Genomic DNA, 26,127 nt, shown 5'->3' with positions numbered 1-26,127 from the left:
TTTGATTGATAATCTTTGAATCCAGGTAAATTCTAGTAGGTTTTATTTTATTTAATTTAAAATATACCATCTTAAAACAGGTAATTCAAGCTGTTTTATTCATTTTTTTACCATGTTTTCTCAAAACCCTCCCTTTTTATTTCTGTGTATCTATAGATTTGCATTTATTTCCGTTTAAGATTCAATCATACCTTAGTAATTCAAATAACTAGAGCAGCAAATGTAGTTGCCATTGTGTGTTCCAGTTTCATGGGTCTTTAAGATAACCGTGATTGATGTATTTGTTTATTTGCAATGTTGCTTAACTTCAGAGCTTCTAGGGAGGTAAATTCTGTAATATGTCTCATAAAACCATTAGAAGGTTTTTAACCTGTGACAGTACTTAAGTTTTATTTATTAATTTGGGCCAAATTCTAAAGGCTGGTAAATGTGGAAATCCTTGGATTTTATAGCAGGTAAGAGCTTGAAAATATGTGGTTGCTCCCTTAGGGGTCAGAACTAAGGCTCTTTTCTTAGAACTCAAATGAGGTAATGTCTTGTTAACAGATGGCTACTGGCTAATGTCTTTATAGTCTACTGTCATTTATTGTGTGGGTATGGTGGGTCAGATGTAGAAATGGCTGGTGAGCACTTCCCTGAGGAAAATTAGCCCTGGGGATGAGGAACAGGCAATTAAAAGATAGTCATTCTCAGAGACTATGTTCTAGAGATGCATGATGAGCAGGGCTGCCACAGGGTTGCATTGGTTGTGCCCCAGAATAATTCCAGGGAGCATCTTTCATGTTGAAGTCTGTGAGGGCTGCCATAATTGTGGAGAATCCAATCCAGTCCTGAAGGATCAGGAAGGACTTCCCTGCCTAGAGGAAATGATACCTACATTGTGATTTGAAGGATGAGTAGGAGTTAACCCAATGAAGATGGTTAGAGAGGAGAGAATGGGAAGAGAGTTCCAAGAAGAGGCTTAGAGGAAATATTGATTAATTTATTCCAAAGAGTAGCTGGTATTTAGCTGAAAGTCTTGGCCTGGGCCTTTAAAGAGTGGCAAACAGGTCAAGAAAGTGTGTGATAATCCGCTCTAGTGACTTTGTAGTCTAGTCCTTTGGCAATTGTATTGAATTTGTGTTTATTTAAAGGCAATGCACAAAACAGCAATTAAAATGTGTTAAGTGATGACTTAGCCAGAGGTACACTGTCCTTAATTTTTGGGAAATGTCACAGTATGAGGCAGAAACAAATGAATCATATATCTGCTCCAAAATGGAAAACTGATGCTATAATTTGAAAGGTCCTTAGACCTAATCCAGGAATCTGCTGGCCTCCTATTAACTTCTGCTCAAGCATATCTGTGAATTTTATTTTAAAAGCATTTAAAAAAAATTTGTTTAACAGACTCACAAATATAGTGGACAATTTAGTGACAGAGTGGAGGGAGCCTGGGAGAATGGGATGAAGGGTAAAAGAAGTACAAATTAGTAGCTGATGGATGGTTATGGGGATGAGGAACACAGCATAGGGAATGTAGTTAGCATTAATATGTTGACTAGGTGGAGGGTCAGGGGAGGGTGGGAGCAATTGGGAGGATTGTTTTATGAACTATATAAATGTCTAACCAATGTATTGTATACTTGAAACTAATTAAAATAAATACATTTAAAAATATATATTTAAGAATATGAGTGGTCATCCAAATTCGGGGGTTCAAGGGGTTGAATTAGTGATACTCTCCTGTTCTGTACTAAAATTTGGAACCAATTGGGAGATAAAGGAGCCAGGGGGATAGAGGTCAAATCAGTGACAGAGCTTGGAGAGTGGTTTAGGTGTATGGAAATAGTGAGACTGTAGTTCTGCATTAGATTGAAATAATCCCTCCAGGCCCTGGAGGTGTTGAGCCAGCATAGGTCCCACCTACAATGAGGGAACAGTAGTCAGCCTACACTTGGGTACCATATTGGACCCCTCTAGTGAAAGTTTTTAGTAACTGAGCCCAAGTCTGCCTCCTTGATCCTAGTTTTCAATGAAAGACTCTTCCACTCTTCCATTCTACACTAGAATCTTCATTTTGTAAAGACTGTCAGAAAGTGTGTGGTTTATGGTTACCCATAAAGAAATGCTGTGCAGCACAGAAATGATGGGAAGTTTATCCTGGTGTCTCATCCAAGAGCTTCATGGGACAGTATAATAATTTTTCCATGTCTCATTTTCCCAAGTAGATAGCTGAGACCTAAAATCATTTTCTTCTTATTCCTAACTGTGACATTCAATATTTGGGGAAAATACTTAGAATTGATGGTGTTTTTGAATTGCATAAACTTGTTTCATGTTGGTTTTAATCAAATATTTGGAATTTCAGCTGTTGAAGCAGAGGAGCATTGCAATTGAGGTCAAACTCTTGACTGATGAGCTTGATTTTTACTATTTTAGTCTCATATACTGATAGGGGCAAGATAGAACTTTTATCTTGAAGAACTATGGACCCAGTTTATTTTTTTAATTAAAGGCACCCTTTCTCAGGACAGCATTAATCCCAGACTGGCTGTTTGATGATTCTCAGATTTCTGTTGTATTATCAAGTGTTATCAAATTTGGAACAACTGGAACTCTCACACATTTCTTGTGGTTGGGGATGTTGTTACAAAATGGTATAGCAACTCTGGGAAATGATTTGGCATATTCTTATGAAGTTAAACATACATTTGTGATATGACTTAGCAATCCTACTCTGGATATTTACCTTAAAGAATAGAAATATGTTCATATAAAACCATGTTTATGGATGTTCATAGTAGCTTTATTTGTGCTATCCAAAATCTGGAAGCAAGCAGATGAATGAATAAACAATCTTTGGTATATTCATACAATGGAGTACTACTCAACGGTAAAAAAGGAATGAAGTGTTAATTCACATATTACTTGAGTGAATCTCAAAGGCATTATGCTGAGTGAGAGAAACCAGTCTAAAACGGTCACATATTGTATGGTTCCATTTATTTAACTTTGAAAAGACAAAACTCTAGTAATGGGAAACAAATCAGTAGTTTCTGGGGTTAGAAAGGGTGAAGGTATAACTGTCAAGGGATAATACAGGGAGTTTTCTTGAGAATGATAAAACTATTCAGTACCCTGATTGTGGTGGTGCTTACATGAATCTATATGTAGTTAAAATTCATAGAACTGTACACCAAAAGAAAAAAAAATCTATTTTATTCTAAAACAATTTATATTTATAATGTAAAATTTTTTTAAAGCATCAAGAAAGTTTAAAAAAGAAGAAAAACAAGCCACAGACTGGGAGAGTGTATTTTCAAATCATGTATTTTAGTAAGGAACTTGTAACAAACTACATAAAGATCTCTTACAATTCAACGAGACAACCCGATTTAAATATGGCAGAAGATTTGAATGAATGAACATTTCACCAAAGAAGATATATGAATGGCCCTTAAGCACATAAAAAGATGCTCAACATTATTAAGCATTCAGGAAGTGCAAATTAAAGCCACCACTTAACACTCTCTAAAATAGGTATAATCAAAAGGCAATAACAAGTGTTGTTGAGCATGTAAACAAACTATAACTCTCATACATTGCTGGTGGGGATTTAATTGGTACCATTTCCCAAATGGAAAACAGTTTGGCATTTATTTAAAATAGTAAACATGGATTTGCCATATGACAAAGCAGTTCCACTCCTGGGTATCTACCCTAAAGAAATGGAAATGTATGCCCGGGAGACTTGTATACAAATGTTCATAGCAGCATTATTCGTAATAGCAAAAAAGTGGAAACAACCCAAATGCTCATCAACTGGTGAATGTATAAACAAAATATGATATATCCATACAATAGAATACTATTCAGCAACAAAAAGTAATGAAATATTGATACCTTCTTTCCACATAGATGAACATTGAAAAAATTATGCTTGGTGAAAGAGACCAGACAGAAAATACTACATATTCTATGATTCCATTTTTATATGAAAAGTTCAGAAAGGTAAATATATAGACAGAAAGTAGATCAGTAGTTGCCTGGGGCTGGGAGTAGAAAACAGGGAGTAACTGCAAATAGAAATGCTCCAAAATTAGATTATAGTAATAGTTGTGCAACTCAGTGCATATACTAAAATCATTGAATTGTACACTTAAAATTGGTGAATTTTATGATATGTAAATTGTACCTCAATAATATTCTTTTAAAGAGTGAATATATTACTACATATTCAAAACAAGTAACAAAAACATTTGAATGAATTCTCCTTGAAACTAATATATTAGTGAAATAGCACAGATACATAATAAGTAGCAGAACAAGTAGAAAAAGATATTGACAAGGCTATAACATTCATTTTTCAAAACGAGAGTCACTTAAATGACCCCCAAACCTGAAAAGTCATTGTCACTTCTGAGATTCATTGCATTCTGTTTATTCGCTGAATTAGAAAGTTATCGCCATCTTTAAACACTGTGTAACTGGGTCTAGAATCATATGCTTTCTTGTCTCAGAATTTCATATGAAGCTTTATAACTCAGAACAACCCCTACAGTGCTGTAAACAAACCCCCAGTGGTGGCCAAACCGAACTGGTGATTATCTACTAGTAGCTCATATAAGGGAATATGAAGTCTTATTAGAGGAAAACAGTGCATCCATGCACCTGTTCCCCACCTTCTTAACAAAGTCTTACTAATAGAGACATCTTAATATTACAGTTGATGGATGGTTATCTAGAATTACAGCTAACTGAGTGTCCACTTGTTCAACTGTCCTCCCAACAACCTCAGTCATAAAAGCAGAAACTAGCACTGGACTAATAGGGGCTGGTTTCTTTAATGACCTCTTGGGATTTTTGAACCACATTTTGTCCATAGTTAAATTCCTTTCTCATACCACCAATCTTGGGGGACATATACATAAACTGTATGTAGGTTTTTTTTTCTTTAAAAATTAGAAAAGTTGATAGTTGTATGCCATCAGCACAATATGCAAATACAGTTATGAAGTGAGTTTTTTTCATACCCACAAGTTGAAACAGTCTTAAATTTTTTTAATTGAAAAAGTCTTGAATATTTGCACCTTTGGAGTATACTATCTTGTTTTAAGCCACATCAAATGTCAAAGGAATTTCATCTATATCTGCTTTCTATAAAAGATCAAAACTAAATTTTTTCATGACATTAGTCATATATACCTATGAAATCAGTGATCCTCTCTTCATCAGCTGACATCTTATGTGCTATTTTTGTGGCCCACATGCATAATAAGTTATTTATCTTTGTAATACTATAATGTTGATCCAGGAAAATCATCAATGCCTCTGTTGCTCTTCATTGATTTTTTGTGAACACTGAGTATTCTGAATTTAAAAAAAAATGTAATGTGTTTTAATTCCGTATAGGAATGACCTCTTTACAGTTCCCTTTCAGAGGATATCGTTCAGATATGGCAGATGAAAATACGCCATCCACGTTTTCTTCATGTCCTTATTCTAATAATTTCTTATTCTTTATTGAAGTGGAAGACATTAAACATGAACTTCATATCATAGCAATGACTGCCCTTTTGCACCTTGGACTACAGTGGTAATAAATATGGATCTAAAATGTTTGAGGAGTTACTTAAACTCTACCTTGAATTGGCAGTATATCCTGTTGCTTGGTATATTTTTGGTTAAAAGTATCAGGACACTGTTAAATTTGTATCTGCTGTGGTGTTTTTGTTGCCGTGTTTTACTACAAAGGGCAGCATCATTACCTTCACTATTTCCATTTTATCCTTATTTATTTATTATTATTTTTATTTTTTTAAGTTTATTGGGGTAACATTGGTTAATACGATTATATAATATTTGGGTGTACATTATAATTTGACATCTATATATTCTATTGTGTGATTACCACCCAGAGTCCAGTTTCCTTCAGCTACCATATATTTGATCCCTTTTACCCACTTCATCCTCACCTAACTCCCCTATATTTGAGCCCCTTTACCCTGTCTACCTTTTCCCTCCTCCCCCACCCCCTACCCTCTGGTAACCACTAGTCCATTGTCCATGTCCCTGAGTCTCTGTTTGTCCTGTTCATTTCTTGCTTTTAGGTTTATATCCTACATATAAGTGATATCATGTGATTTTCAACTTTTTCAGTCTGGCTTATTTTGCTTAGCATGATTATCTCGAGGTCGATCCAAGTTGTCACAAATGGTAATATTTCATCTCTTCTTATGACTGAGTAACATTTCATTGTATATATGTACCACAGCTTCTTTAGCCAATCATCTATCATAGGACACTTCAGTTGCTTCTATGTCCTGGCCACTGTGAATAGTGCTGCTATGAATATCAGTGTGCAAATATCTTTTCGGATATGGGTTTTTAAGTGTTTGGGGTAAATACCCAGTAGAAGGATTGCTGGTCCATTTAATCTTTAATATAGATGCATTGGGCCCAGGTAGGGAGGGAAAAATTTTAAAAGTACTATATAAAAACAATATCCATCACCTAATAACACTTCTAGATATGATGATGATGGTTACTGGGGGAAAGTGTGAGGGCATTTCCTGTAATTGAGGAAATTTGTCTGCAAATATAAACCACTTATAGGGAAAAAAACTCCTCTGTTTCTCCTCTGCTTTCAGTACTCACACTGGACACTTCTATGACTATATGTGTGGGAGTTTTCTCACACCAATCAATTCAACTCTGCTGGATACTGACTGAGTGTCCCACAATTTTATTCAATTCTGACACTGTCTACACGGAAATAGTATCAGATTCCACAAGTTAAGAGCTCAGTACTACAAGACTGCTGCCTTTCCCACTTCAAAGGCCAGTCGCAAGTCCAGGTTGTGACTTGTACTTTGACCAACTGGCTATAAGTCAGAGATTTCCCATAAACCCCTCCTTGGACTTGATCATTTGCTAGAATAACCCAAAGAATTCAGGAAAAACCATTTACTTGTTATATTGCTGGTTTGTTATAAAAATGAATAACTCATAAACATCCACATGGAATAGATGGATAGGTATGTGGGAAGGAACACTGAGTTTCCATGCTCTCTGAGTGTGCCACTCTCCCAGTATCTCCACATGTTCACCAAGTCAGAAGCTCTCTGGACCCCTATACTTGTGAGATTTTCACAGAGGCTCCATTACATAGGCATGATTAATTAAATCATTGTCTATTGGCGATTAACTCAACCTCTAACCCCATTCGCCTGCCTGAGAGGTCAGGAGTGGGGTTGAAAGTTCCAACCCTCTAATCCTCTGGCAACCAGCTCCCATCCTGAGGCTAATCTAGGACCCTCCATCTACCATTCATTTATTTGCATACAAAAAGACTCTTATCACTTTCCAACTTTCCGAAGGTTTTAGGAGCTGTATACCAGAAAACTGGGATGAAGACCAAATATATATCTTATTATAAATCACAATATCACACCTCCTCTTTTGTTAGAGTCATAGTCATTGTGAGGAACCTGTACTACCATGGTTAAGTTTTTTAGTTAGTTCTGCTAATAATGAGACTAATACAGGTAAGAAACTGAATTATGTGAAGCAACTATTGATATGAGAGGAGAGTCTTCTGTAAATGATTTATTTTGGTTTCCTGATGAAGACATTTAAGTTAAGTTATGTGAAAGGTAGCTTTCTCCAGATTCTATAAAAAATCCTGATGAGTGTTGAAGGGCCATGGAATTACCTCTGTCATATAAAAATCTTCATCAGAAAATAACTGCCTGTTGACATAAAAACAAACCTGTACAGAACTTTTATAAGAATTTGAGCCAAACAGGGGATACATCTGCAAGCAAGATCTCAACAGACTGAGAAAAATGCTTCCAAGAAATGGAATTTGCAGCTTCTTTTATGCATGTGGAATTCATGAGGGAACTAAGGAAGTTTATTTGAAGGTGGGAAAAGCAAGGTGGGGATTGAATTAGGGGATAGCTAAGATTAAGTGCTCTCTTGAGGGTGGTCATACTTTAGAAGGAGGTGTCTGAAAAGAGACATTTCAAAGGTGAGTTAAACTAGATGCACAGAAATAATAAACAGGGCTTGCTTAAGGCAAAGATAAGCCTTTTACTAAAGAAGTTACATGCCTGGGGCGTGACTACCCACCATGACCTGCCCAGTTAGTAATTTATAATCAGATCATACTGTGAGGTAACTTTTCACAGAACCCCGTTTTCATCTACAATTCCTACTTTTGGTCATAAATCAGTCCGAAGGATACATTGGTGACCAACCTTTTGGTCCAATAGTGTGGTCTCACAGAGCTAGGAAGATTTATTCCTAGGAAGTCTCAGTAGTGACTTCATCTTGTTGAATACTGGGGATGGGGCAATATTATATCCTTGGGATGTGGGTTAAACCCAAATTTTTCCCAAAAAGGAAGGGCAGGTAAATGGAAGGCAATCAGGTCTTATTTTTCATTGCAGAAAAAGAACACTCTAAATCATTTCTATCCTGTGAACTATCATAATCCAAGTTTTGCCTTCTATCTCAATTTTCTGTATCTGGCATCTAGTATAACATTCACATAAACCATAAAAAGAGTATGGAAAGTTATCTTATACATCTTCTTTAGCTTGGCAATATTGTAAGATGTCTCCTTTCAGTGTCAGTTCATAAGTCCATCTATTTAAGTCCAGCTTAAATGCACTGTCATGCATGAAATGTTAAAACTGAAAAAAAAAAAATTGGGTTTGCCAGGGAGCTTGGGAGACCCAATTGGCTGTCTTGAGTTTCCCATAGCCTTGACTATTTGTTTAATTTGCAACTATTGTTTACCCATACAGTATCCCCTAGAATATTTTTCATCACTTATTTTACACTACAATATAACATAAAAACCTCAAATCTTTTGAGGTATTCTAGGGGCCCTTCTGGAATATTACAGAGTTAGTCCTACGTATATTTAGATTTTAACTCTTAAAACCTAAATTTCTAATGAAAACTAAGAAGTAAGCAATTAACATTATTTCGCTTGGCAAATTTATGAAGACATTTTACAACCTCTAAAAACATATTTTATAGATGTCAAAGTCAATTATTAACATGGACTTATTTTTGTAAACCTGGGTAAAATATAAATATTATATTTAATATCAATAACTTGAAAGACATATCTGTTCTACTTAAATCAGCAAACTTAAACTTTTATTTACTAAGGATTAATCTTAGATTATGTGAACTTGGAAAGCATTTAAGTTAGTTTCTATATTTCTGAGAATTTTAGAATATTCAATCTTTAAAAGTGCTTGCCTTTAAATTAATTTTAACAATACCATCATAGGTAAAAAATTATTTCACATTTACAACATACATATATAGATACACACAGACAGACACAAATGGGGACCTTTCAGCCACAAGAAAAACTCACTAGTTTATAAAAGAACAGTTGGATTCAAATTTTGTTTGAGGCATTTACAATTTACATCTGTCATTGACTTGTCAAGTTCCAAATTTTCCCTTTTAAAATAAGGACAGCCATTTTTAATACCTCAAAGAATTAGGTTGACAACTAAATGATATCATAATAGGTTGATCCATTTATCTAAATCCTCTTTTTGAAGCTTGGAGAGGTCAATTAAATATGCTTTTCATTGTTTTGCCTAATTTTATAGCTGACTTTTTTCTAATCGTGCATACAAAAGAATAATTTAGAAGTATCAAAGAGTGTTCATCTCGGTTATCTTAGTATTAATGGGAGACTGACTGTCATGGGCTTTTCCAGCCTGGGAGACATGATTTCCAATGTTAATTTTGAGATCTGTAGAGTCTGAACAAACTTATAGGAAAGACCAGCTTTTATGTACATCTTCAGACAAGCCAAAAGCCAAATGCCATGGACATCCCTATAGGACCACTTTAAACCCTAGAAGAAATTTTTCCACAGGCAACTTCACAAAGATCTCAGTCACCTAAGAATACCTGAGCGAAGGCCAATGAGAACCTACCAGATGGTGCTAGAACTTGTTTCAAAGATACTGGCCCCTCTCTTGGGCCCCTTTTTCTTGGAGTGAACTCATTCTAGGGCACCCTGCCCTTCTCAGGGCTCCCACTGGCTTCTCCAGGATTGGTTTCATTACTGCATTAGATGGCTCCTGGTGACCATCTCCACTACTCTGTAGGATTTGGGGATCCGCAACAACTGTTATGACCCCATTGGTTATTCGGGTTGGGCAAGCAAGCGTCCTTTCTCTTTTGGAGCTAAAGAGAGTTCAGTCTCTCATTTAACCTGCAAAGATTTTGTTCAGAGTCTCAGTGAGCAATCCAATAAAAAGCCAAAATTAAAAGCAGCAACTCATTGTTTTTTCTTTTTCCTGGGGTATCTCAACCCATATCCACCTTTAGGATTTTCTAAGAACAGTTCAAATAAAGTCATGGCCTGCTAGTTAAAGCAAGGAAGCCCAGGATTCTGAAAGTGAACTCACCCCAGTTCACCCGATGTGAAGTGGGTTGCCAGTGGGGCACAATGGGTACTTGCTTGTACCTAGCATCGGGTCTGAGTCCATAGAGTGGCCCTGGTGGGCTTCTTCAGAATCCTCCCGATCGTACTGAGTAAATGTCAATGTAAGAAATGTCCAAACCTGTTGAGAATTTTTATAAGAGTTTATTTGAGCCAAAACTGAGGACAGTTGCCTGGAAGCAAAATCTCAATTTCTCTGAAGAAAAATGCTTCCAAGAAATGACAGTTTGTAGCTTCTTTTATGCATGTGGAATTAAGGAGGGAACTAAGTAATATTACAAAAAGTTGGGAGACAGCAAGGTGTGGGTCTGATTACAGGATAGTTAATATTAAGTGCTCTCTAAATGATGGTCATGCTTTAGAAAGAGGGTCTAAAAGGGGCATTTAAAAAGATGTGTTAACCTAGATATGCAGAAACGATGGACAGGGCTTACTTAAGGCAAAGATAAGCTTTTTACTAAAGAAGGTACATGCTCGGGGCATGACTACCTACCATGACCTGCCTGGTAAGGAATTTATAATCAAATTACCCTGTGAGGTTACTTTTCATAGGACCCCTTTTTCATCCACATGCCTAACTAAGGAGTGAAATAAAAAAAAAACTATTAAATTTGATCTGGAGTGGAGAGCAAACTCCTGAGAGCCCTTAGCAGCTGTCTTGCTACCAGCAACAATTACCATCAGAGCTTGGAAGGAGCCATGGCTGCCACAGCCAGCCTCTGTCACCATCTCTATCACTACAACCATGAAGAGTAGGGCTGAGACCCAGTGGATTCCTGACATACTTCCGCAATGCTGTAACTACTCAATGTGGCTCCATGGGTAGAGGTGGAGGCAGTGGCAGCCCCCTGGTCATCGCAGTGAAGGTTCGGGGAAATAAGTAAAATGGTTCAGTGTAAGAAACATGTTTTCATCCACAGAAATGACACCAAATAATATGCATTTGTACACCAGCCTGCCATACGTAGAGTAACCTCCAGGAAGCACCTTCCCGGTATAGGAGGTAGAGAAACTATAGAATTCAATGTCATTAAAGGAGAAAAGGGTGAAGAGGCAGCAAATGTTGTGGATTTCTAGTGCCAGGCAGTAAATAAGCAGCAGAGAGAGTATAACCATTGTAGACATTATTGACGTTATGGAGGTCCACCGTGTGTTTACCAGCAAACTTATTTTAATAAAAAGAATGGGGGAAAGAAAGAGGGATTGTAGAGTGCCCCTGAATGCCAGGCCCAACAGCATGCACAACTTACCCCACGTGGAAACCTTATGGATGTTATCCAGAGTATTCCAATCCTGTGCAGAGAGAAGCTATGAGTATTTCCTGATGACCAGGGTGAAAGAGAACAAGGTTGACCAGGGAGATAGATCACCTATTGTGGTTATAGACCATGACTCAGGGCCCTTCCTCATAGGACATCGATGAAGAGGATGAGGAAAATCAAGGAAGAGACCCAAGGTCAGCAGCCACCTCAACATAGGTGCCCCCACAACTTCAGTTACCAACATAGACTCCCAGAAAACCCTAAACCACAAGATGACTAAGTCACCTCTGAGGCTGAGCAGGAAGAGACTGAGTAAGTAAGGAATTACAATCTCTACCATCATCTGGATTAGTCACCTAACAAAGAAATGAATATGAAATTTCAGCAATAAGACCTGAACAAAAGATTGTTGCTAAAGACCTCAAGTGTTTGCTTTGTGCCCATTAGTCAGAAAATTAGAACTATCTCCATTATGGGGTTTTTATTATTTTTCTCTAAAGATATATCTTTTTAGTAATAACCAATGTGTTTTTTGAAGTCTGGTGTTTTTCATACACCTTTAAAGGTTTGAAAAGTGTTTAATATCAGGTCAACTTGGTGTTATCAAGAACCTCATTTTTAATTTGTAATAAAATTTTACAACTTGATTTTTTTACAGAAATCAGCAAACTGCAAATATATATTAATACAAGTTTAATAATAGTAATGATAAAGCACTACAGAGGCAGAGTTTGACTTAAAGAACTCTAAGTTTTTCCTAGATTTTATATATTATTTGTTCTTTAGCAATGTTTTGTGAGTTCTCATATGTCTTGGTGATAAGAGACAGTATAGAGCATATACACAGAATATAGTAAATATTGTTCATTCATTTTCTCATGTAACTTTCTCTGTAAATGGCAAAATGGGATGGAGGAACATTTTACCATTCTATCTTTTACTATTGCTAGTAAAGAACTGAATATAGAGAGAAATCTCAAACTTTCTTCCTAAGAGAGAAGTATAGAAAGTGGTGGTTATTTTATGTTTTTTTTTTTTTCACATTTCAATGACTTTTACTTGGGCATGTGTGACTCATGTCCAGGATCAGGGGAGCAACATTCCTTCTTCGCTCATGGAATTGAATGCTTATAAATGACTTTGTTGGGGGGTGGTTCCTAATGGGAAAACCCTACTAAGAAGGAATGAGACTTAAAGACTTACAGCTAATAATTTTAGCTATATCATAGCCATGGGCCCAAGGAGCCAGCTCCACAGTCCTTGAATCATGACTACAAAATGTGCACTGTGGTGTTTAGCCCCTCAAGGGACGTAATTACTTTCTCCATGATATCCAGTTCTTGAAATGACCTAAACAAAAGCATTTCTTTTCCTCCCTTCCTCTGGTATGTGGCAAAGCAAATTGCATTTGTAGCAACTAGAAATTCTCGCGGCCTGGTCCTTGTTGGCAAGTAGCAGCAGAACTGGTCTGAGGGCTGCTGTTGGCGCAAATCAAAGAGCTCAAATGTTCTGCTTTGTGCTGTCCTTGGCAGGAAAAAAAAACTGTCTCTTATCCCATCTTCCTTCGCCAAAAGCCTGAGAAATGTGATGTTATCAGTTGTTAAAAGTACTCAGTGCCATAATAACCATAAAAGGTACTGTCCTATCTTATCCTCCTGGTGGCTGGGGGACTTAAACCAGAGTAGATGAGTGCTTAACCCTTTTGAAGGACTGTGCAGTTTGCTCCTAAAACATACGTGCTTCACCTGGGCTCTAAGGTTACTTTTGAGTTTCTTAGTTGTTGCAAATCATCCATACCATTATTTTTGTGCTCTCTGTCCTTCCACAGGCCTGACACTTTTTTTCCCATTCTGTTTCAGGGCTAATCGTCGGGGTGATTCTGAGGTACGGCACCCCTGCCACCAGTGGCCATGACAAGTCACTCAGCTGCACTCAGGAAGACAGGGCCTTCAGCACCTTATTAGTTAATGTCAGTGGGAAGTTCTTCGAATATACCCTGAAAGGAGAAATCAGCCCTGGCAAGATCAACAGTGTAGAGCAGAATGATATGCTGAGGAAGGTGAGCTGGGGGCTCTCAGCCTTTGTTGTCCTGACATGGTTTTTTGATTTTCCAATTTGGTCTTGACCTCGTGGAGAGAAATCCTTTCAAACTCCTCGAGCATCGGTAGCATTGCTGGCTCTGTTTTTCTAGGAAACTTTTGGGTTATGATGAGGAGAAGAAGGAACCAGATTTGAACTTGATCCTTTCATTTTTGCTAGGATCAGTAGATGATGTGGGCCACCGATGGTGCAGTGGGTTTGTACATCCCCACTCGGCTCATCTCTCCAACCGCCAGCTTTTCTTTACTACGTCTCTTGTTATGGTTTAGAAATGAGTTTGTTTCTTTCTTAAGGTCGATTTCACTTTTAGCTTGTTTATTCAGTGTTCAGAAGTATAATTCTTAGTTCTTCATGATTCTTTTGCCATATTCTATGAATATTTATCAAGTGCTCACTCTCATTGGTGATTGATGCCAAAGGCTTAATGATTCTTTGGATTGAGAATGTCTTGTTGTCTTAGAATTTGAGTCTAAACATTGGTTTTCTTTTGATGTTAGGAGTAGTCCTTTCTCCACAGCAAAAAGGACTATATATCTCCTCATTCTGGTGATTTCCAGGATAAGAAAGAGATCTGTACAGGCATACCTTGTTTTATTGTGCTTCACTTTATTGAGCTTTGCAGGTGTTGTATTTTTAACAAATCAAAGGCAGGACTCTCCACCTGCAAAAAGATTATAACTTGCTTTATTGCAATACTCATTGTAGTGGTCTGGAACCAAACTTGCAATATCTCCGAGGTATGCCTATATGTATCCTCATACATTCTATTGCCTTATAGACTTGGGCTTATCTGCAGGAAGGCTTCTGTATAAGGTCTAGGGGATCCAAGTTGTGGGAGCCCCTTTTAATATGGAACAAAGCTAATGTATGTGAAAGCTTGCAGTCAAAGACAGAGTGTAGCCTGTGTTCCAAAAATTAAATTATTATTGTTCTCAGGATCTACCCTGATCCTTAAAGAAAATTATTCTCCACTTTGAGTGTTCAACATGCCTGCCTACTCTGTGTCCTTAATGGCAGTCCTAGTGAGCTCTTTGCTTTCAACCTTTCATAAGAATGCATGAGATTTCCATAAACATTTGTGGAACTATATCCAACTGAGAAAGATGCCCAGTGTAAATACCATTATAATGACTGTTTTGAAATGGCCATGTGAGTCCTTTATATTGGATAGGATAGAGGAAAAAGGGAAAAGACTCTAACTCATTTCCATCTTTTAGATCATAATAGAAGATGAAGCTGACTTTCATTCTCTTTAGAAAATATTTATTCAAATACCTTCTGTTTAAACTTTTGCAGTACAAAGCAAAGGTGGGAGAACACAGACTGAGATTATTGTCATTCATTGAGAGGTAAAGAAGCATGTTGAGGCAGCTTGGTTGCAAAGAGTATTGGAGTGAGTGTCAGGAAACTCTTGTGCTGGTTCATACATTACCGGGTTTGATGACTTCCAGAGTCTCACTCTCTTTGGCTCCAGTGTCCTCATACTGTACAAGTATTGTCCAGGGTCTGTTCTCATCATGACATTTCCTGCTTTTCAGACTACTCTTATCTTCAGCAAGAAAATAGAATAAAATATAATTTTGAGAGAACCATTCTACTTTTAATTAGGCCGATTAACATTTCCAGTTTCTAAAGAGAAATGCTGGCTTTACTTTTAATAATTAGAATGAAGATTTAAAATAATTGAATTAAGAGCCAATTAATCTACCAACACGAACAAATTCTTTAAAAAGATTAGGAGTTTTATAGGATACTTAATTCTTTTCTGGGTGTGAAAAGACTTTGCTGTCTAATGGTTTCAGATTGATTTCCCTATATCAAACCTACAGATAATTTTAATCCTCTTGGAGCTGCTGAATTTATGTTGATGTTTAGGAAGCCACTAGCATTATGTATCACAAAAGGCTGGCTACTTAAAAGAGGCTTACCTTTGGTAGAGCATTATGTCTATTAAATGATTCTGTGGGAGGATCCAGAAAATTAATAAAGAATCATGACTGCATCTTTTATTGCAATTGAGCCTTTATAAAGATTTGAATAAAAAAATCAGTATGTTTTTATTTCTTGTTTAAAATCATTGATCAGAAGCTTTTTGTGAGTTATCAACATTGTGTTGAACTCTTGTGTCTTAATATATATTAAACAGCACACCAAGGGCAAGGATCAGAAATGCTATGTGGAGAAGAACATGCCAGTCCACAGGGGAGCTGTGGCTTCTGTCCTGTGATGAGTTCACATTTATGTAATTTGCTTTAAATATTCAGACTTTAGACAATGGCTTAAAATATTAAGCAAATATTATAGCACCAATTAGTATTAAACTAAAAATTAGCTTTTTTCTTTTTAAAATTTTAGGTAACATTTGATCCAGAGGTCTTTTTCAACATTCTGCTCCCTCCAATTATTTTCCATGCTGGATACAGTTTAAAGAAGGTAAGAGATTTTTGCCAGTATTTCTTAAAGCATGGGAATCTCTGTGCTAATTTACCTGCATAATTTTCTAGCTTTTTCCTTCTCCCAGATTGCTTATTACTGTGTTCTGTACCGATTCAGAAACTATAGTTGACTCATCATCAGTGATGCATTTCTGTTTTAAAATCTGGAACTCTCATACATTGCCAGTGGGAATGTAAAATGGCATAGCCACTCTGGAAAACAGTTTTTCAGTTCCTTATAAAACTAAAGTTGAAGTTAACATATGACCAAGCAATTTTATTCCTGAAGATTTATTCCAGAGAAATGTTCACAAAAAACCTGTAGTGATTATTCATAGCAACTTTATTTGTAATAGCCAAAAACTGGAAAACAATCAAAATGTCCTACAATAGATAAATGGTTAAATGAGTATACATACCATGGAATACTACTCACCAATAAAATGAAAAACAAACAAACAAACAAACAAACTATTGGTACACACAACAATCTGGATTGCTCTCAAAGGCCTTATGCTGAGTGGAAAAAATCCAAACTCAAAAGGTGACATATTCTATGATATTTTTATATAGCATTCTAGAAATGAGAAAATTATAGAGATGGAGAACAGATTAGTGGTTGCCAGGGGTTAGGAATGGTGAAGGGAGGCAGGTGGGTATGACTATAAAGGGGTAGCAGGAGGGAAATCTTCGTGGTGATGGAACAGTTCTGTATCTTGATTGCAGTGGTGGTTACACAAATCTACACAGGCAATACAATGATTAGAACTATTCACATATATTGTACCAATGTCATTTTCCTGATTTTGATATTGTGCTACAGTTATAACCAGTGGAGGAAACTGGGTTAAGGTACATAAGACCTTTGCAACTTCCATGAATTTACAATTACTCCAAAATAAAAAAGTTTTAAAAATCAGCTCTTATTATTGACGGTCATTGTGCTCAGTAGCAAGGTGGAGCCTAAACCCATAGTTATTTAAAATACCAAATACCTTTATAAGTAGTGTTAGTGGCTCCTTTCCTCTCCCATTGTGGGAGTATTCTGTGAAAACTTAGTCTCCTGAAAGGCCTTCCTCCCTCAAGCCAAGGAACTTGTTTCAGCTGACTTTCTGGATGGGGACTAAAGGAAACTTTTTCAGTGAACCTAGAGAAGAGAGATTTTGACTGCCAATAAAACTCAATAACATCCTTAGGAACTAGAGAATGCCTTCCAAATTGATAGATTAATCAAGAAAAAAGGAAAGAAACAAATTACTTATATCAGAAATGAAAGAGAGGACATCACTACAGGCCCTTCAGACATTAAAAGGACAATAAGGGGATACCACAAATAACTTTGTGCCAAGACATTTGACAACCCAGGTGAAATGGACAAATTCCTTAAAAGACACAAATTACCAAAACTGTCCTGAGAAGAGATAGAAAACTTGAACAGCTCTGTATTAAGAAATTGAGTTCATAATTTAAAACCTTTCCACAAGCCCAGAAAGCTTCACTGGTGAATGTTATCTAGCATTTAAGGAAGAGATAATGCCAGTCCTATACAGACTCTTTTAGAACATAGAGGAGGGCACACTACCAACTCATTTTATGAGGGGATGCCTGCCTATCAGGTTGGTTCTTCTGTCAAAGCAACTCTGAAGTTTTCAGAAGGTTTTAAAACTATTTCTAATGAACATAAATATAGTTACCCTTTATGGAGCATCTGATATGTATTAGGAATGTTACATGTATTCTTTATTTCTGTTTTTACATACATTATTTCTAATCAAAGAAACTGTAAGAATGTGAGGCTAGAAGAAAATTATCTTATACCCCTATTCCCCCAGGTTTCCAACTCATTGATAAACAGACACAAAGTGTTAACTGACAATTGAATGATCTACTTATGACCCAAAGTCTCTGGTAACACATATTGGATGACGTAGCTTAGCCCTTAGTAATGGGACTCCTTACTACACATCATGAACTGAAGACAGAGGTCCTTTAGCTGTCAGGTTGGCCATAGTCACAGTTAGGGAGGCTGAAATGGAGAGATCTTAGAAATTGTTTGGCCTGCGAAAGGCTGTCTCTCTTGCTCACAGCATGGAGACTATAAAAGCAAGAGCAATACTCCACCTTGCAGAAGAGAGTCAAGACTGCAAGTCAGAGTCAAGCCATTCTTCCCTTTCAGAGATCAAATGACACGTCCTTACTGTATCACCTTCAGGGGAGGAGGGATGGAACATAAGTCCATTCCCCATGATGCTTGAGGAACAGGAGGCTGTTTCTGCACACTAGCCCAACTTACATTTGTGTACTCCCAGACATGTAGAGGGTGTCCTGCATTTTCCTGATGATGAACCTGGGCTTAGAATGATTAAGTTATGTGTGTGAGGTTACATAGATAATGTGGGACTGAGTCAAGGTTATGACCTGCCTGTCTGATCTCAGGGCCCAGGGTGTTCCTCTATGCTACACTCCCTCTAGATTTAGGTTTTCTGTACAAAAAAATATATCCCTTTTCTGACTAATCTATGGGGTTGCCAAAATCATCTGAATCTGTATGTCGGCTCTTGACATGTAACAGACAGTAGGTGATTTTATGGGTATAAATAATGTTATCATTTTATCTAGATGAAGAATTTGTGAAGTCATCTTCAGATCAAATGGATGATGAAAAATTTGGCATTTTAAATAACTAATCTTAATGTTTAATCAGGTCATGGTTGCTTTCAAATGAAACCAAATCCTTGGTTGTGAAAGCCACTCTGATGACTAAAAAACACCTTAGTTTTTTCAGAGCTTTCTTAGAAGAAAAATAAAAGGATTTACCAGTTACCTATTTGAGCTGTTTTTGAATTGCTAGTCTTTCAGGTTATCACCTATTAGTTTAATCTCTTTCCTTTAAAATAGTCATTATAAAGGCGCTTAAATAGTTGGTTCTTACATGGTTGCCATCTCTGATTAAACCTGCTGTCATTTGAATATTTAATAACTATTTCACCATATACCTGCAGGTATATAAACAGATATATTCAGACCCTTCAACCTATGCACATATAGTTGTCATGCAGATGGGCCTTATTTTATAACTTGGAAAAAATATCATTGGAATTAGCTTTGATTTTGTGCTACTACTTATGGTTTGCTTTTAGGACATTGGCAAAGAAAGAATTCACCTATAGAAGCCTTCATTTTTGGTAAACTTCCCCCCACCACTTACACACACATTAAAATTTATCAGTGGTGGGAGAAGAGGGCATTTCCCAAGGAGTAGGAATGTAAAGCTTAGAATGGTAGGAATTGGGATGTCAGGTGAGTTTTCATAGAAAGAAAACTTTCTCTTCCTGCTCTGTCTTAGACTTATATTCTTACAGGCTTTACCAGGGCATGTCATCTCCTTTAGTCTCTGTTACATTCTATATTGGAGAGGAAAATGTAAGGGAGACTCTGAACCAGTCATGGCCATGTGAACCACACATGGCTGTGTGAACTATCATAACCAAATAAGAAGAGGATGAAAGATATAGGATTCCTCTAGACACCTCCTGCCCTTTCTTCCCTAAAGGGTGTGATGGGAATCGAGAAGGGTAGCTCATGTAGTGAGAATGTAATGCCCTGGGGTCTGAGATCTGTTTTTTAGTTCTGGTGCTGCTATTTGGTGGTTGTGTGACTTCGGGCAATTCACATCCTGTAAATCTTTGAGCCTTAGATTTCTCTCATATAAAATGGATCAAATAACACCTTCATGATGGTTTTTTTTGTGAGAACTAGATGAGCTAATATATGTGAAAGTACAGTTGCCCCTTGAATAACACAGGTTTGAACTTCACACATGCACTTACATGCAGATGTCTTCAATAAATACTGTAAATATATTTTCCTTATAGTTTTCTTAACATTTTCTTTTCTCATAGTAACAAACCTTACTTCGTTTTAATAATACAGTATGCAATATGTATAACATGCAAAATACATGTTAATCCACTGTTTATATTATTGGTAAGGCTTCCAGTCAACAGTAGGCTATTCATAGTTAAGTTTTGGGGGAGTCAAAAGTTACACGTGGAATTTTGAGATCAGACAAAATGACATAGATGATAGAAGCTTTGCTCATCCCCTCTTGAGACCACATCAAAGTTGTGATGGAAACACAGAGCAAACAACAAGCAGAGTCACCTGGGGTCTAGAAGAACAGAAGCCCTACAACTAGGGAGAGAAATAAGAAATCACCCTGCAATGGTTGGAGGTAGGAGGTGGTGAAGACACAAGCCTGCCAGGTCCCAAGCAGCTGAGTTGGACAGAGGCTGCAGCAGTGGCAGTCGGCAGCTGCAGATGCCTCTTAAAGGGGCCGTGTCCACAGGTAGACTGTTGCAGTGACAGCCTGGCTTGCTCTGAGCACCAGCGCTGGGTCAGCTGCTTGGGGGGCACAAGGGATTTACAGGGGGACACTGAATTGTTGAAGTGAGGGCCAGAGGCAAGGCTTTCTCCTGGGCAGAAGCGATGGTGTTATCCATTGTTCCTCTGTTAAGCCCTCCCCTCTCCCACTGTGCAGACTCAGTGCCGCCATAGATGAGATGTCATCACACTGGATAACAGAAGTCACTCTGCCCAGAGGATTCCCTGAAACTTTGCCTCCCTCAACTTGTGGCCCTACCCAGGCCACATCCAGTTGTGTCCTCGGTGAGTCCTGTGCCACTTGCTGAGCAGTGCCAAGACTCACACTGGTGGCAGCTGGTCTCGGTTTCTGACATGGCCTCTCGAGGCACCTATAAGCACAGTATCTGTGGATTGCTTGCTGCATCTTAACAGGTGGCCCTGGAGAGGCACAGGCTGGGTCTAAACTTGGCCTTCAGCTGAACCCTTCTCAGGACTGTGCCGCTGGACACCTGCTACATAAAGCCACTCTAATAAGACGGGGAGACTTAGGAGCTTTGTTTAGTACATGTAAACAGACACGGAAAGGTAGCCAAAATGGGAAGACAAAGAAGCAGAGACCATATGAAAGAACAGAACAGAGATCCAGGAAAAATGGAGTAAAGCAATCTAACAGATGCAGAGTTCAAAACATTGGTTATAAAGATGCTCAATGAACTTAGGGAAAGTGTAGATATATTCGATGAGAACTTAAAGAGATAAAAAACAAAAATGGAAATGGAAATTATAAAAGAGAGCCAGTCGGAAATGAAGAACACATTATCTGAGATGAAGAGTATATTAGAGGGAATCAGTATTGTGGAGGAAGAAGAGGGTCGAACCACCAATATAGAAGATGAAACACTCAATCAGAATGGAAAGAAAAAGGTAACCAAGAATATAATAATAATTTAAGGAGCCTATAGGACAGAATTAAGGGTAAAAATATCCATGTAATAGGGGTTCCTGAAGAGGGAGAACAAGAAGTTGAACAGCTATTTGAAGAAATAATAATGGAAAACTTCCATCACCTGGTAAAGGAAATAGACATACAACCCCAGGAAGCTCTAAGTGTCTCAAGAAAGAGGAATCCAAAGAGGCCCACACCAAGACACATCATAATTAAGATGCCAAAAGTTAAATACAGAGAGAGAACCTTAAAAGCAGCAAGAGAAAGCAATTAGTTACCTACAAGGGAGAACCTATAAGACTGGCAGCTGATGTCTCAAAGGAAACTTTGCAGGAAGAAGGGCTTGGCACAAAATATTCAAAGTGATGAAAACCCAGGTTCTAAAAGAATACTTTATCCAGCAAAGCTATTATTTAAAGTTGAAAGACAGATAAAGAGCTTCCCAGACAAAAATATTTTAAAGGAATTTATCAACACCAAGCCAGTATTACAGGAAATGTTGGAGGGACCTCTTTACAAAGTAAAAACATGTATCAAAAACATGAATAATGAGTGGTAACAACATAATATGTATAGGCAATACCCTCATTTGGTGACTGTTGGCATGGCAAGCCCTTGAAGTCTTCTGAGCATGTGGCTTAGAGGCACTAGGCATTCTTTGACACCTTCACAGCCTGAGAGGATCAAGCATTGGGTAAGGCCAAAGTCAAGGCCTCAGATCCTCTGTCTGGAATACAGGCCAGAGGGTGCCCTCAGTCCTTTGATCACACTTCATGGTGACTGCTCCATCCAGGCTGAGTTCTTCTTCCTGTGCCCTTCTGTCCCTGATATTGCTCAGCTGACAGTGCTGGAGCTCTCCTTACTTTTAAAATTTTTAGATAAAGTATTCCTGGCTCCTGTTTAATTAGAGTATTTGGGGGATTTTGTTGGTTTGTTGTTGTTAAATAATTCTTATTGTCCAATGAAGACATCTTATGCCTTGAGGAACCATGTCTCAGGATCCCAAGAACAGGAATTTTCTCCATCAGAATATCCCACACCATAATGACTTATGAGAATTAAATTTGTGCATGTGTGTCCGTGTATGTGCATGTACACATGCATGTGTATATGTGTGTGTTTTAAAGTAGCCAATGAATGTACAGAAGTATTGAGAGGATTCTGGTTTTGCCATCTTTCTGAATAATTGCTAGATCTTATATTGGTGTAAGAATATGAACTTACATACATATAATGTGTTATACACACACACACACATATATACTTACAAACTTTCCCACCTTAAATGGAACTAGCTATTTCTCATTTCTTTATATTGTTGCTCTTTCCCAGGCTCCAAAGATTAATTTAGATGAGTATCAGGAGGTACCGCAGATGCCATGAACAGATACTTAAGACACTGTTTTCTGATATTGAATTAAGCAGAGAAAGTTCCTTAGATAGCACTTTCATATTTTATTAGTTTCAAACGTATCTGTAATGATCTTCTAAGGTACTACCAGAACTAGAAGTGACTAGCTGAATCACTAGAACGAATGGTTTGGGTTAATCTATGAAGCTGAATCACTAGAACGAATGGTTTGGGTTAATCTATGAAAATGATTGATTTACTTGCACATGCATGTACACACACACACACACACACACACACACACACACCCCTCTAATGTAATTAATGTAATCAACCAGAGCAGTTTTGTCTGAAATTTACTAAGCCCTTGCATGCTTGCTTGGTGATTGGTTAGCCAAAAGATATTTTAAAGCCATGATGTTTAAGACTAAACAGCATTATTCAGGAATAACTTCAGTTATAATTTGATATAACAGAAGCAAGTAAGTAAAGTTTCACTTTTTAGAGACTGTTAATGTGTTTCTAATGCTTACTGCCAACAATCACAATGTGATTCCTGCTTTCTTTTGTTTTATTCAGAGACACTTTTTCAGAAATCTTGGGTCTATTCTGGCCTATGCCTTCTTGGGGACTGCTGTTTCCTGCTTCATTATTGGGTAAGGGACTCTTTGTCATATAAGCTAATTAACACACTTTCCAAAGAGATGAGATCCACATGGGTCCACAGAGTCTAGTATCCTCCCCGCCCAGCTTTATTGAAACATAATTGACACATAAGGTTATGTAAGTTTAAGATGTACAATGTGTTGATTTGATACATTTATAAATCGTAAAATGATTACCACCATGGTGTTAGCTAATACCTCCATCTTATCACATAGTGGCCATTTCTTTCTTTTTTTTTTTTCGTGGTGAGAACATTTGAGACCTTCTCTCTTATCAACATTCAAGTATATGATAAAGCATTATTAGCTACAATCACTATGCTGTACATTATATCCCCAAACTTGTTAATCTTATTACTGGAAATTTGTACCCTTTGAGCAACATCTCTTCATTTCCCCACCCCCCAGCCCCTGGGAACCACCAGAGATCAATTTTTGGATGTTTATGATGATAGTAGTTAAGATCTAGAGCTACATTGTCCAGTGTGGTAGCTATTAGCCATATGTGGCTATTTAAATTAAAATTAAGATTAATTAAAATGAAATAAAATTATATCTAGTCCCCAGATCTTGGTTTCTAATATCATTCTCCAATAATAAGAACTAGGGCCCTTTGCAGAAATGATTGATTCAAGGGCTGGGACAGCAAATATGCAAGATGAGAATGGAGCATCTTATAATGCCAAAAAGTAAGTGCTCAGAAAATAAACAAACAAACAAAAAGATGTGAGGGCATGACAAAAGGATACAGAGTCAACCTGAAAGCTCCCTTGGTGACCAAAGAACAACAAAATAAGTAACATAGTATTGGATTATCACCCAAAGTATAAAATAAATATCTGAGTCTATACTGGTACACAGAAATGACTGGGTGAATAAATAAATGGGGGTAGAAATGACAAATCTCCTGTGCAGAATAATTCCAAATAATTTATATAGATACATTCCCCCTCAAAGAGATGGACCTTAGCCCCTCCCCCCCCACATTGGTTGTGGGCTATGCAGAATGACTTCCAAAGAACGCAGATGGAAAAGAAGAAGAAAGAGTAACATTACAGGGAAGAAACCTGACAAACACTAGCTTAGCCACACAACCAAGATTAACACCAATAGTGGTAAATCATGTTGATACTCTGTACCCTTGATATTCGTGGTGAGAATGGCATTTTACCTCTGTGTCTTCCTCTCCAAAACACATTACCTCAGTCTAATCATGAGAAAGCAATCAGACAGACAAGTCCCAATTAAGAGACATTCTACAAAATACCTGACTAGTTCTCCTCAAAATGGACAAGTTTATCAAAGGAGAAGTCTGATAAACTGTCACACCCAAGAGGAGACTAAAGAGATGTGATGAGTAAATGTAATGTGGTATTCTGGATGGGATCCTGGAAAAGAAAAAGGTCATTAAGTAAAAACTAAGGAAATCTGAATAAAGTACAGACTTTAGTTAATTAAAAAAATTAGCTGGACTCCTAATTTCAACATCATCTATTTATTAATTTATATTGTAATATCTCATGTACTTTTTATTGATTGTTTGATATGATTCTGAATTTTGAATACTTGCTGTTTTTTGTCATTAGAGATTGTTTTCATAAGAAAAAATAGCTGGAAATCTGAAATAAAGGTAGGGGCCTTTTATGCCATCAAAAAAGGGGCTTGGACATTGTCCTTTAAAAGAGACAAGCCATTGAAGTGTGATAGGTTAGATAACTGGCATTGGTGATTATGGGAGGCAAAATGAGGAAAAGGCTGCCAGAGAGAAGTCTATTGCCTAAGTCTAAGCTTGTGGTAGAAGGAAATGAAGAGGAAGGTATAGTTTCAGGAAATATTTAAAAAGTAGATGAAAGAAGCCTTTGATAAGCAACAAAGGGCAAATCGCATCTGTGTCATAGAGCTACTGTGAATTGAAATAGAACTATCTAAGTGTCTGGAACAGTTCCTGGTACACAGTAAGCAAGCATTAAGTTATAGCTGTTTATTTTCAAAAGGATTCAATTCTGCAAATAGTTCTTGAGCTCTTAGCTTAGTCAAGCTACTGCTCTTGATGCACAGGATACGAAGGTGAACAAGGACATGGTCCCAGCCATCAAGAATCTTATTAGAGGGCTGGCTATAGGGTACAATGAGTCTATTCTGTAGTTATTTTTATTCCCCTAACCCCTGCAACTGCTGGTGCTGCTGCCACACACACACACACACACACACACACACACACACACCCTTAAGTAACACGTACTAGGCCTTTTAACACTCCTCACTCCTAATCTGTAAGCTATACTGTAGGAAATGTGCTCTGGCTAAGTTCAAATATTAAACTTGGTGGTTCCTCTTGGGCCACATCACATTCTGCACAGCATAAGGAGGGCTGCTGCTGGCCTGCCTAACCTATGCAAGGAATGAGAGTCCAGATATGTTGGTGGGTAGTGGGTACACGGATATTTTAATAGGATGTTTAGAGAGTTTTGCCTCTTTTCCCTTCTTTGAAATAATTCTTGGCAGAGAAGATCGATCATTTGAATGTTTGTG

At 37.5% G+C, this 26,127-nt stretch overlaps 1 protein-coding gene across 5 annotated transcripts in view; it reads left to right on the top strand.

Moving 5' to 3' along the window:
- SLC9A7 (solute carrier family 9 member A7) overlaps positions 1 to 26,127 on the top strand; it is a 150,033-nt gene that overhangs the window by 66,339 nt on the left and 57,567 nt on the right. For 4 of the 5 annotated variants that reach the window (XM_011380045.2, XM_011380042.2, XM_011380041.2 and 1 more), the window contains exons 2-4: positions 13,593 to 13,792; positions 16,189 to 16,266; positions 23,510 to 23,586. In XM_011380045.2, the coding sequence (XP_011378347.1) occupies positions 13,593 to 13,792; positions 16,189 to 16,266; positions 23,510 to 23,586 (355 nt within the window). Of the gene's footprint in view, positions 1 to 11,990; positions 12,046 to 13,592; positions 13,793 to 16,188; positions 16,267 to 23,509; positions 23,587 to 26,127 lie in introns of those variants that run through there. The other variant, XM_023523251.1, reaches the window with a different exon arrangement.

This window comes from Pteropus vampyrus, unplaced genomic scaffold (genome assembly GCF_000151845.1).
Source record: "Pteropus vampyrus isolate Shadow unplaced genomic scaffold, Pvam_2.0 Scaffold387, whole genome shotgun sequence".
Lineage (NCBI taxonomy): Eukaryota > Metazoa > Chordata > Mammalia > Chiroptera > Pteropodidae > Pteropus > Pteropus vampyrus.
Note: the sequence above shows the minus strand (reverse complement) of the source record. Positions and strands in the feature narration are given on the sequence as shown.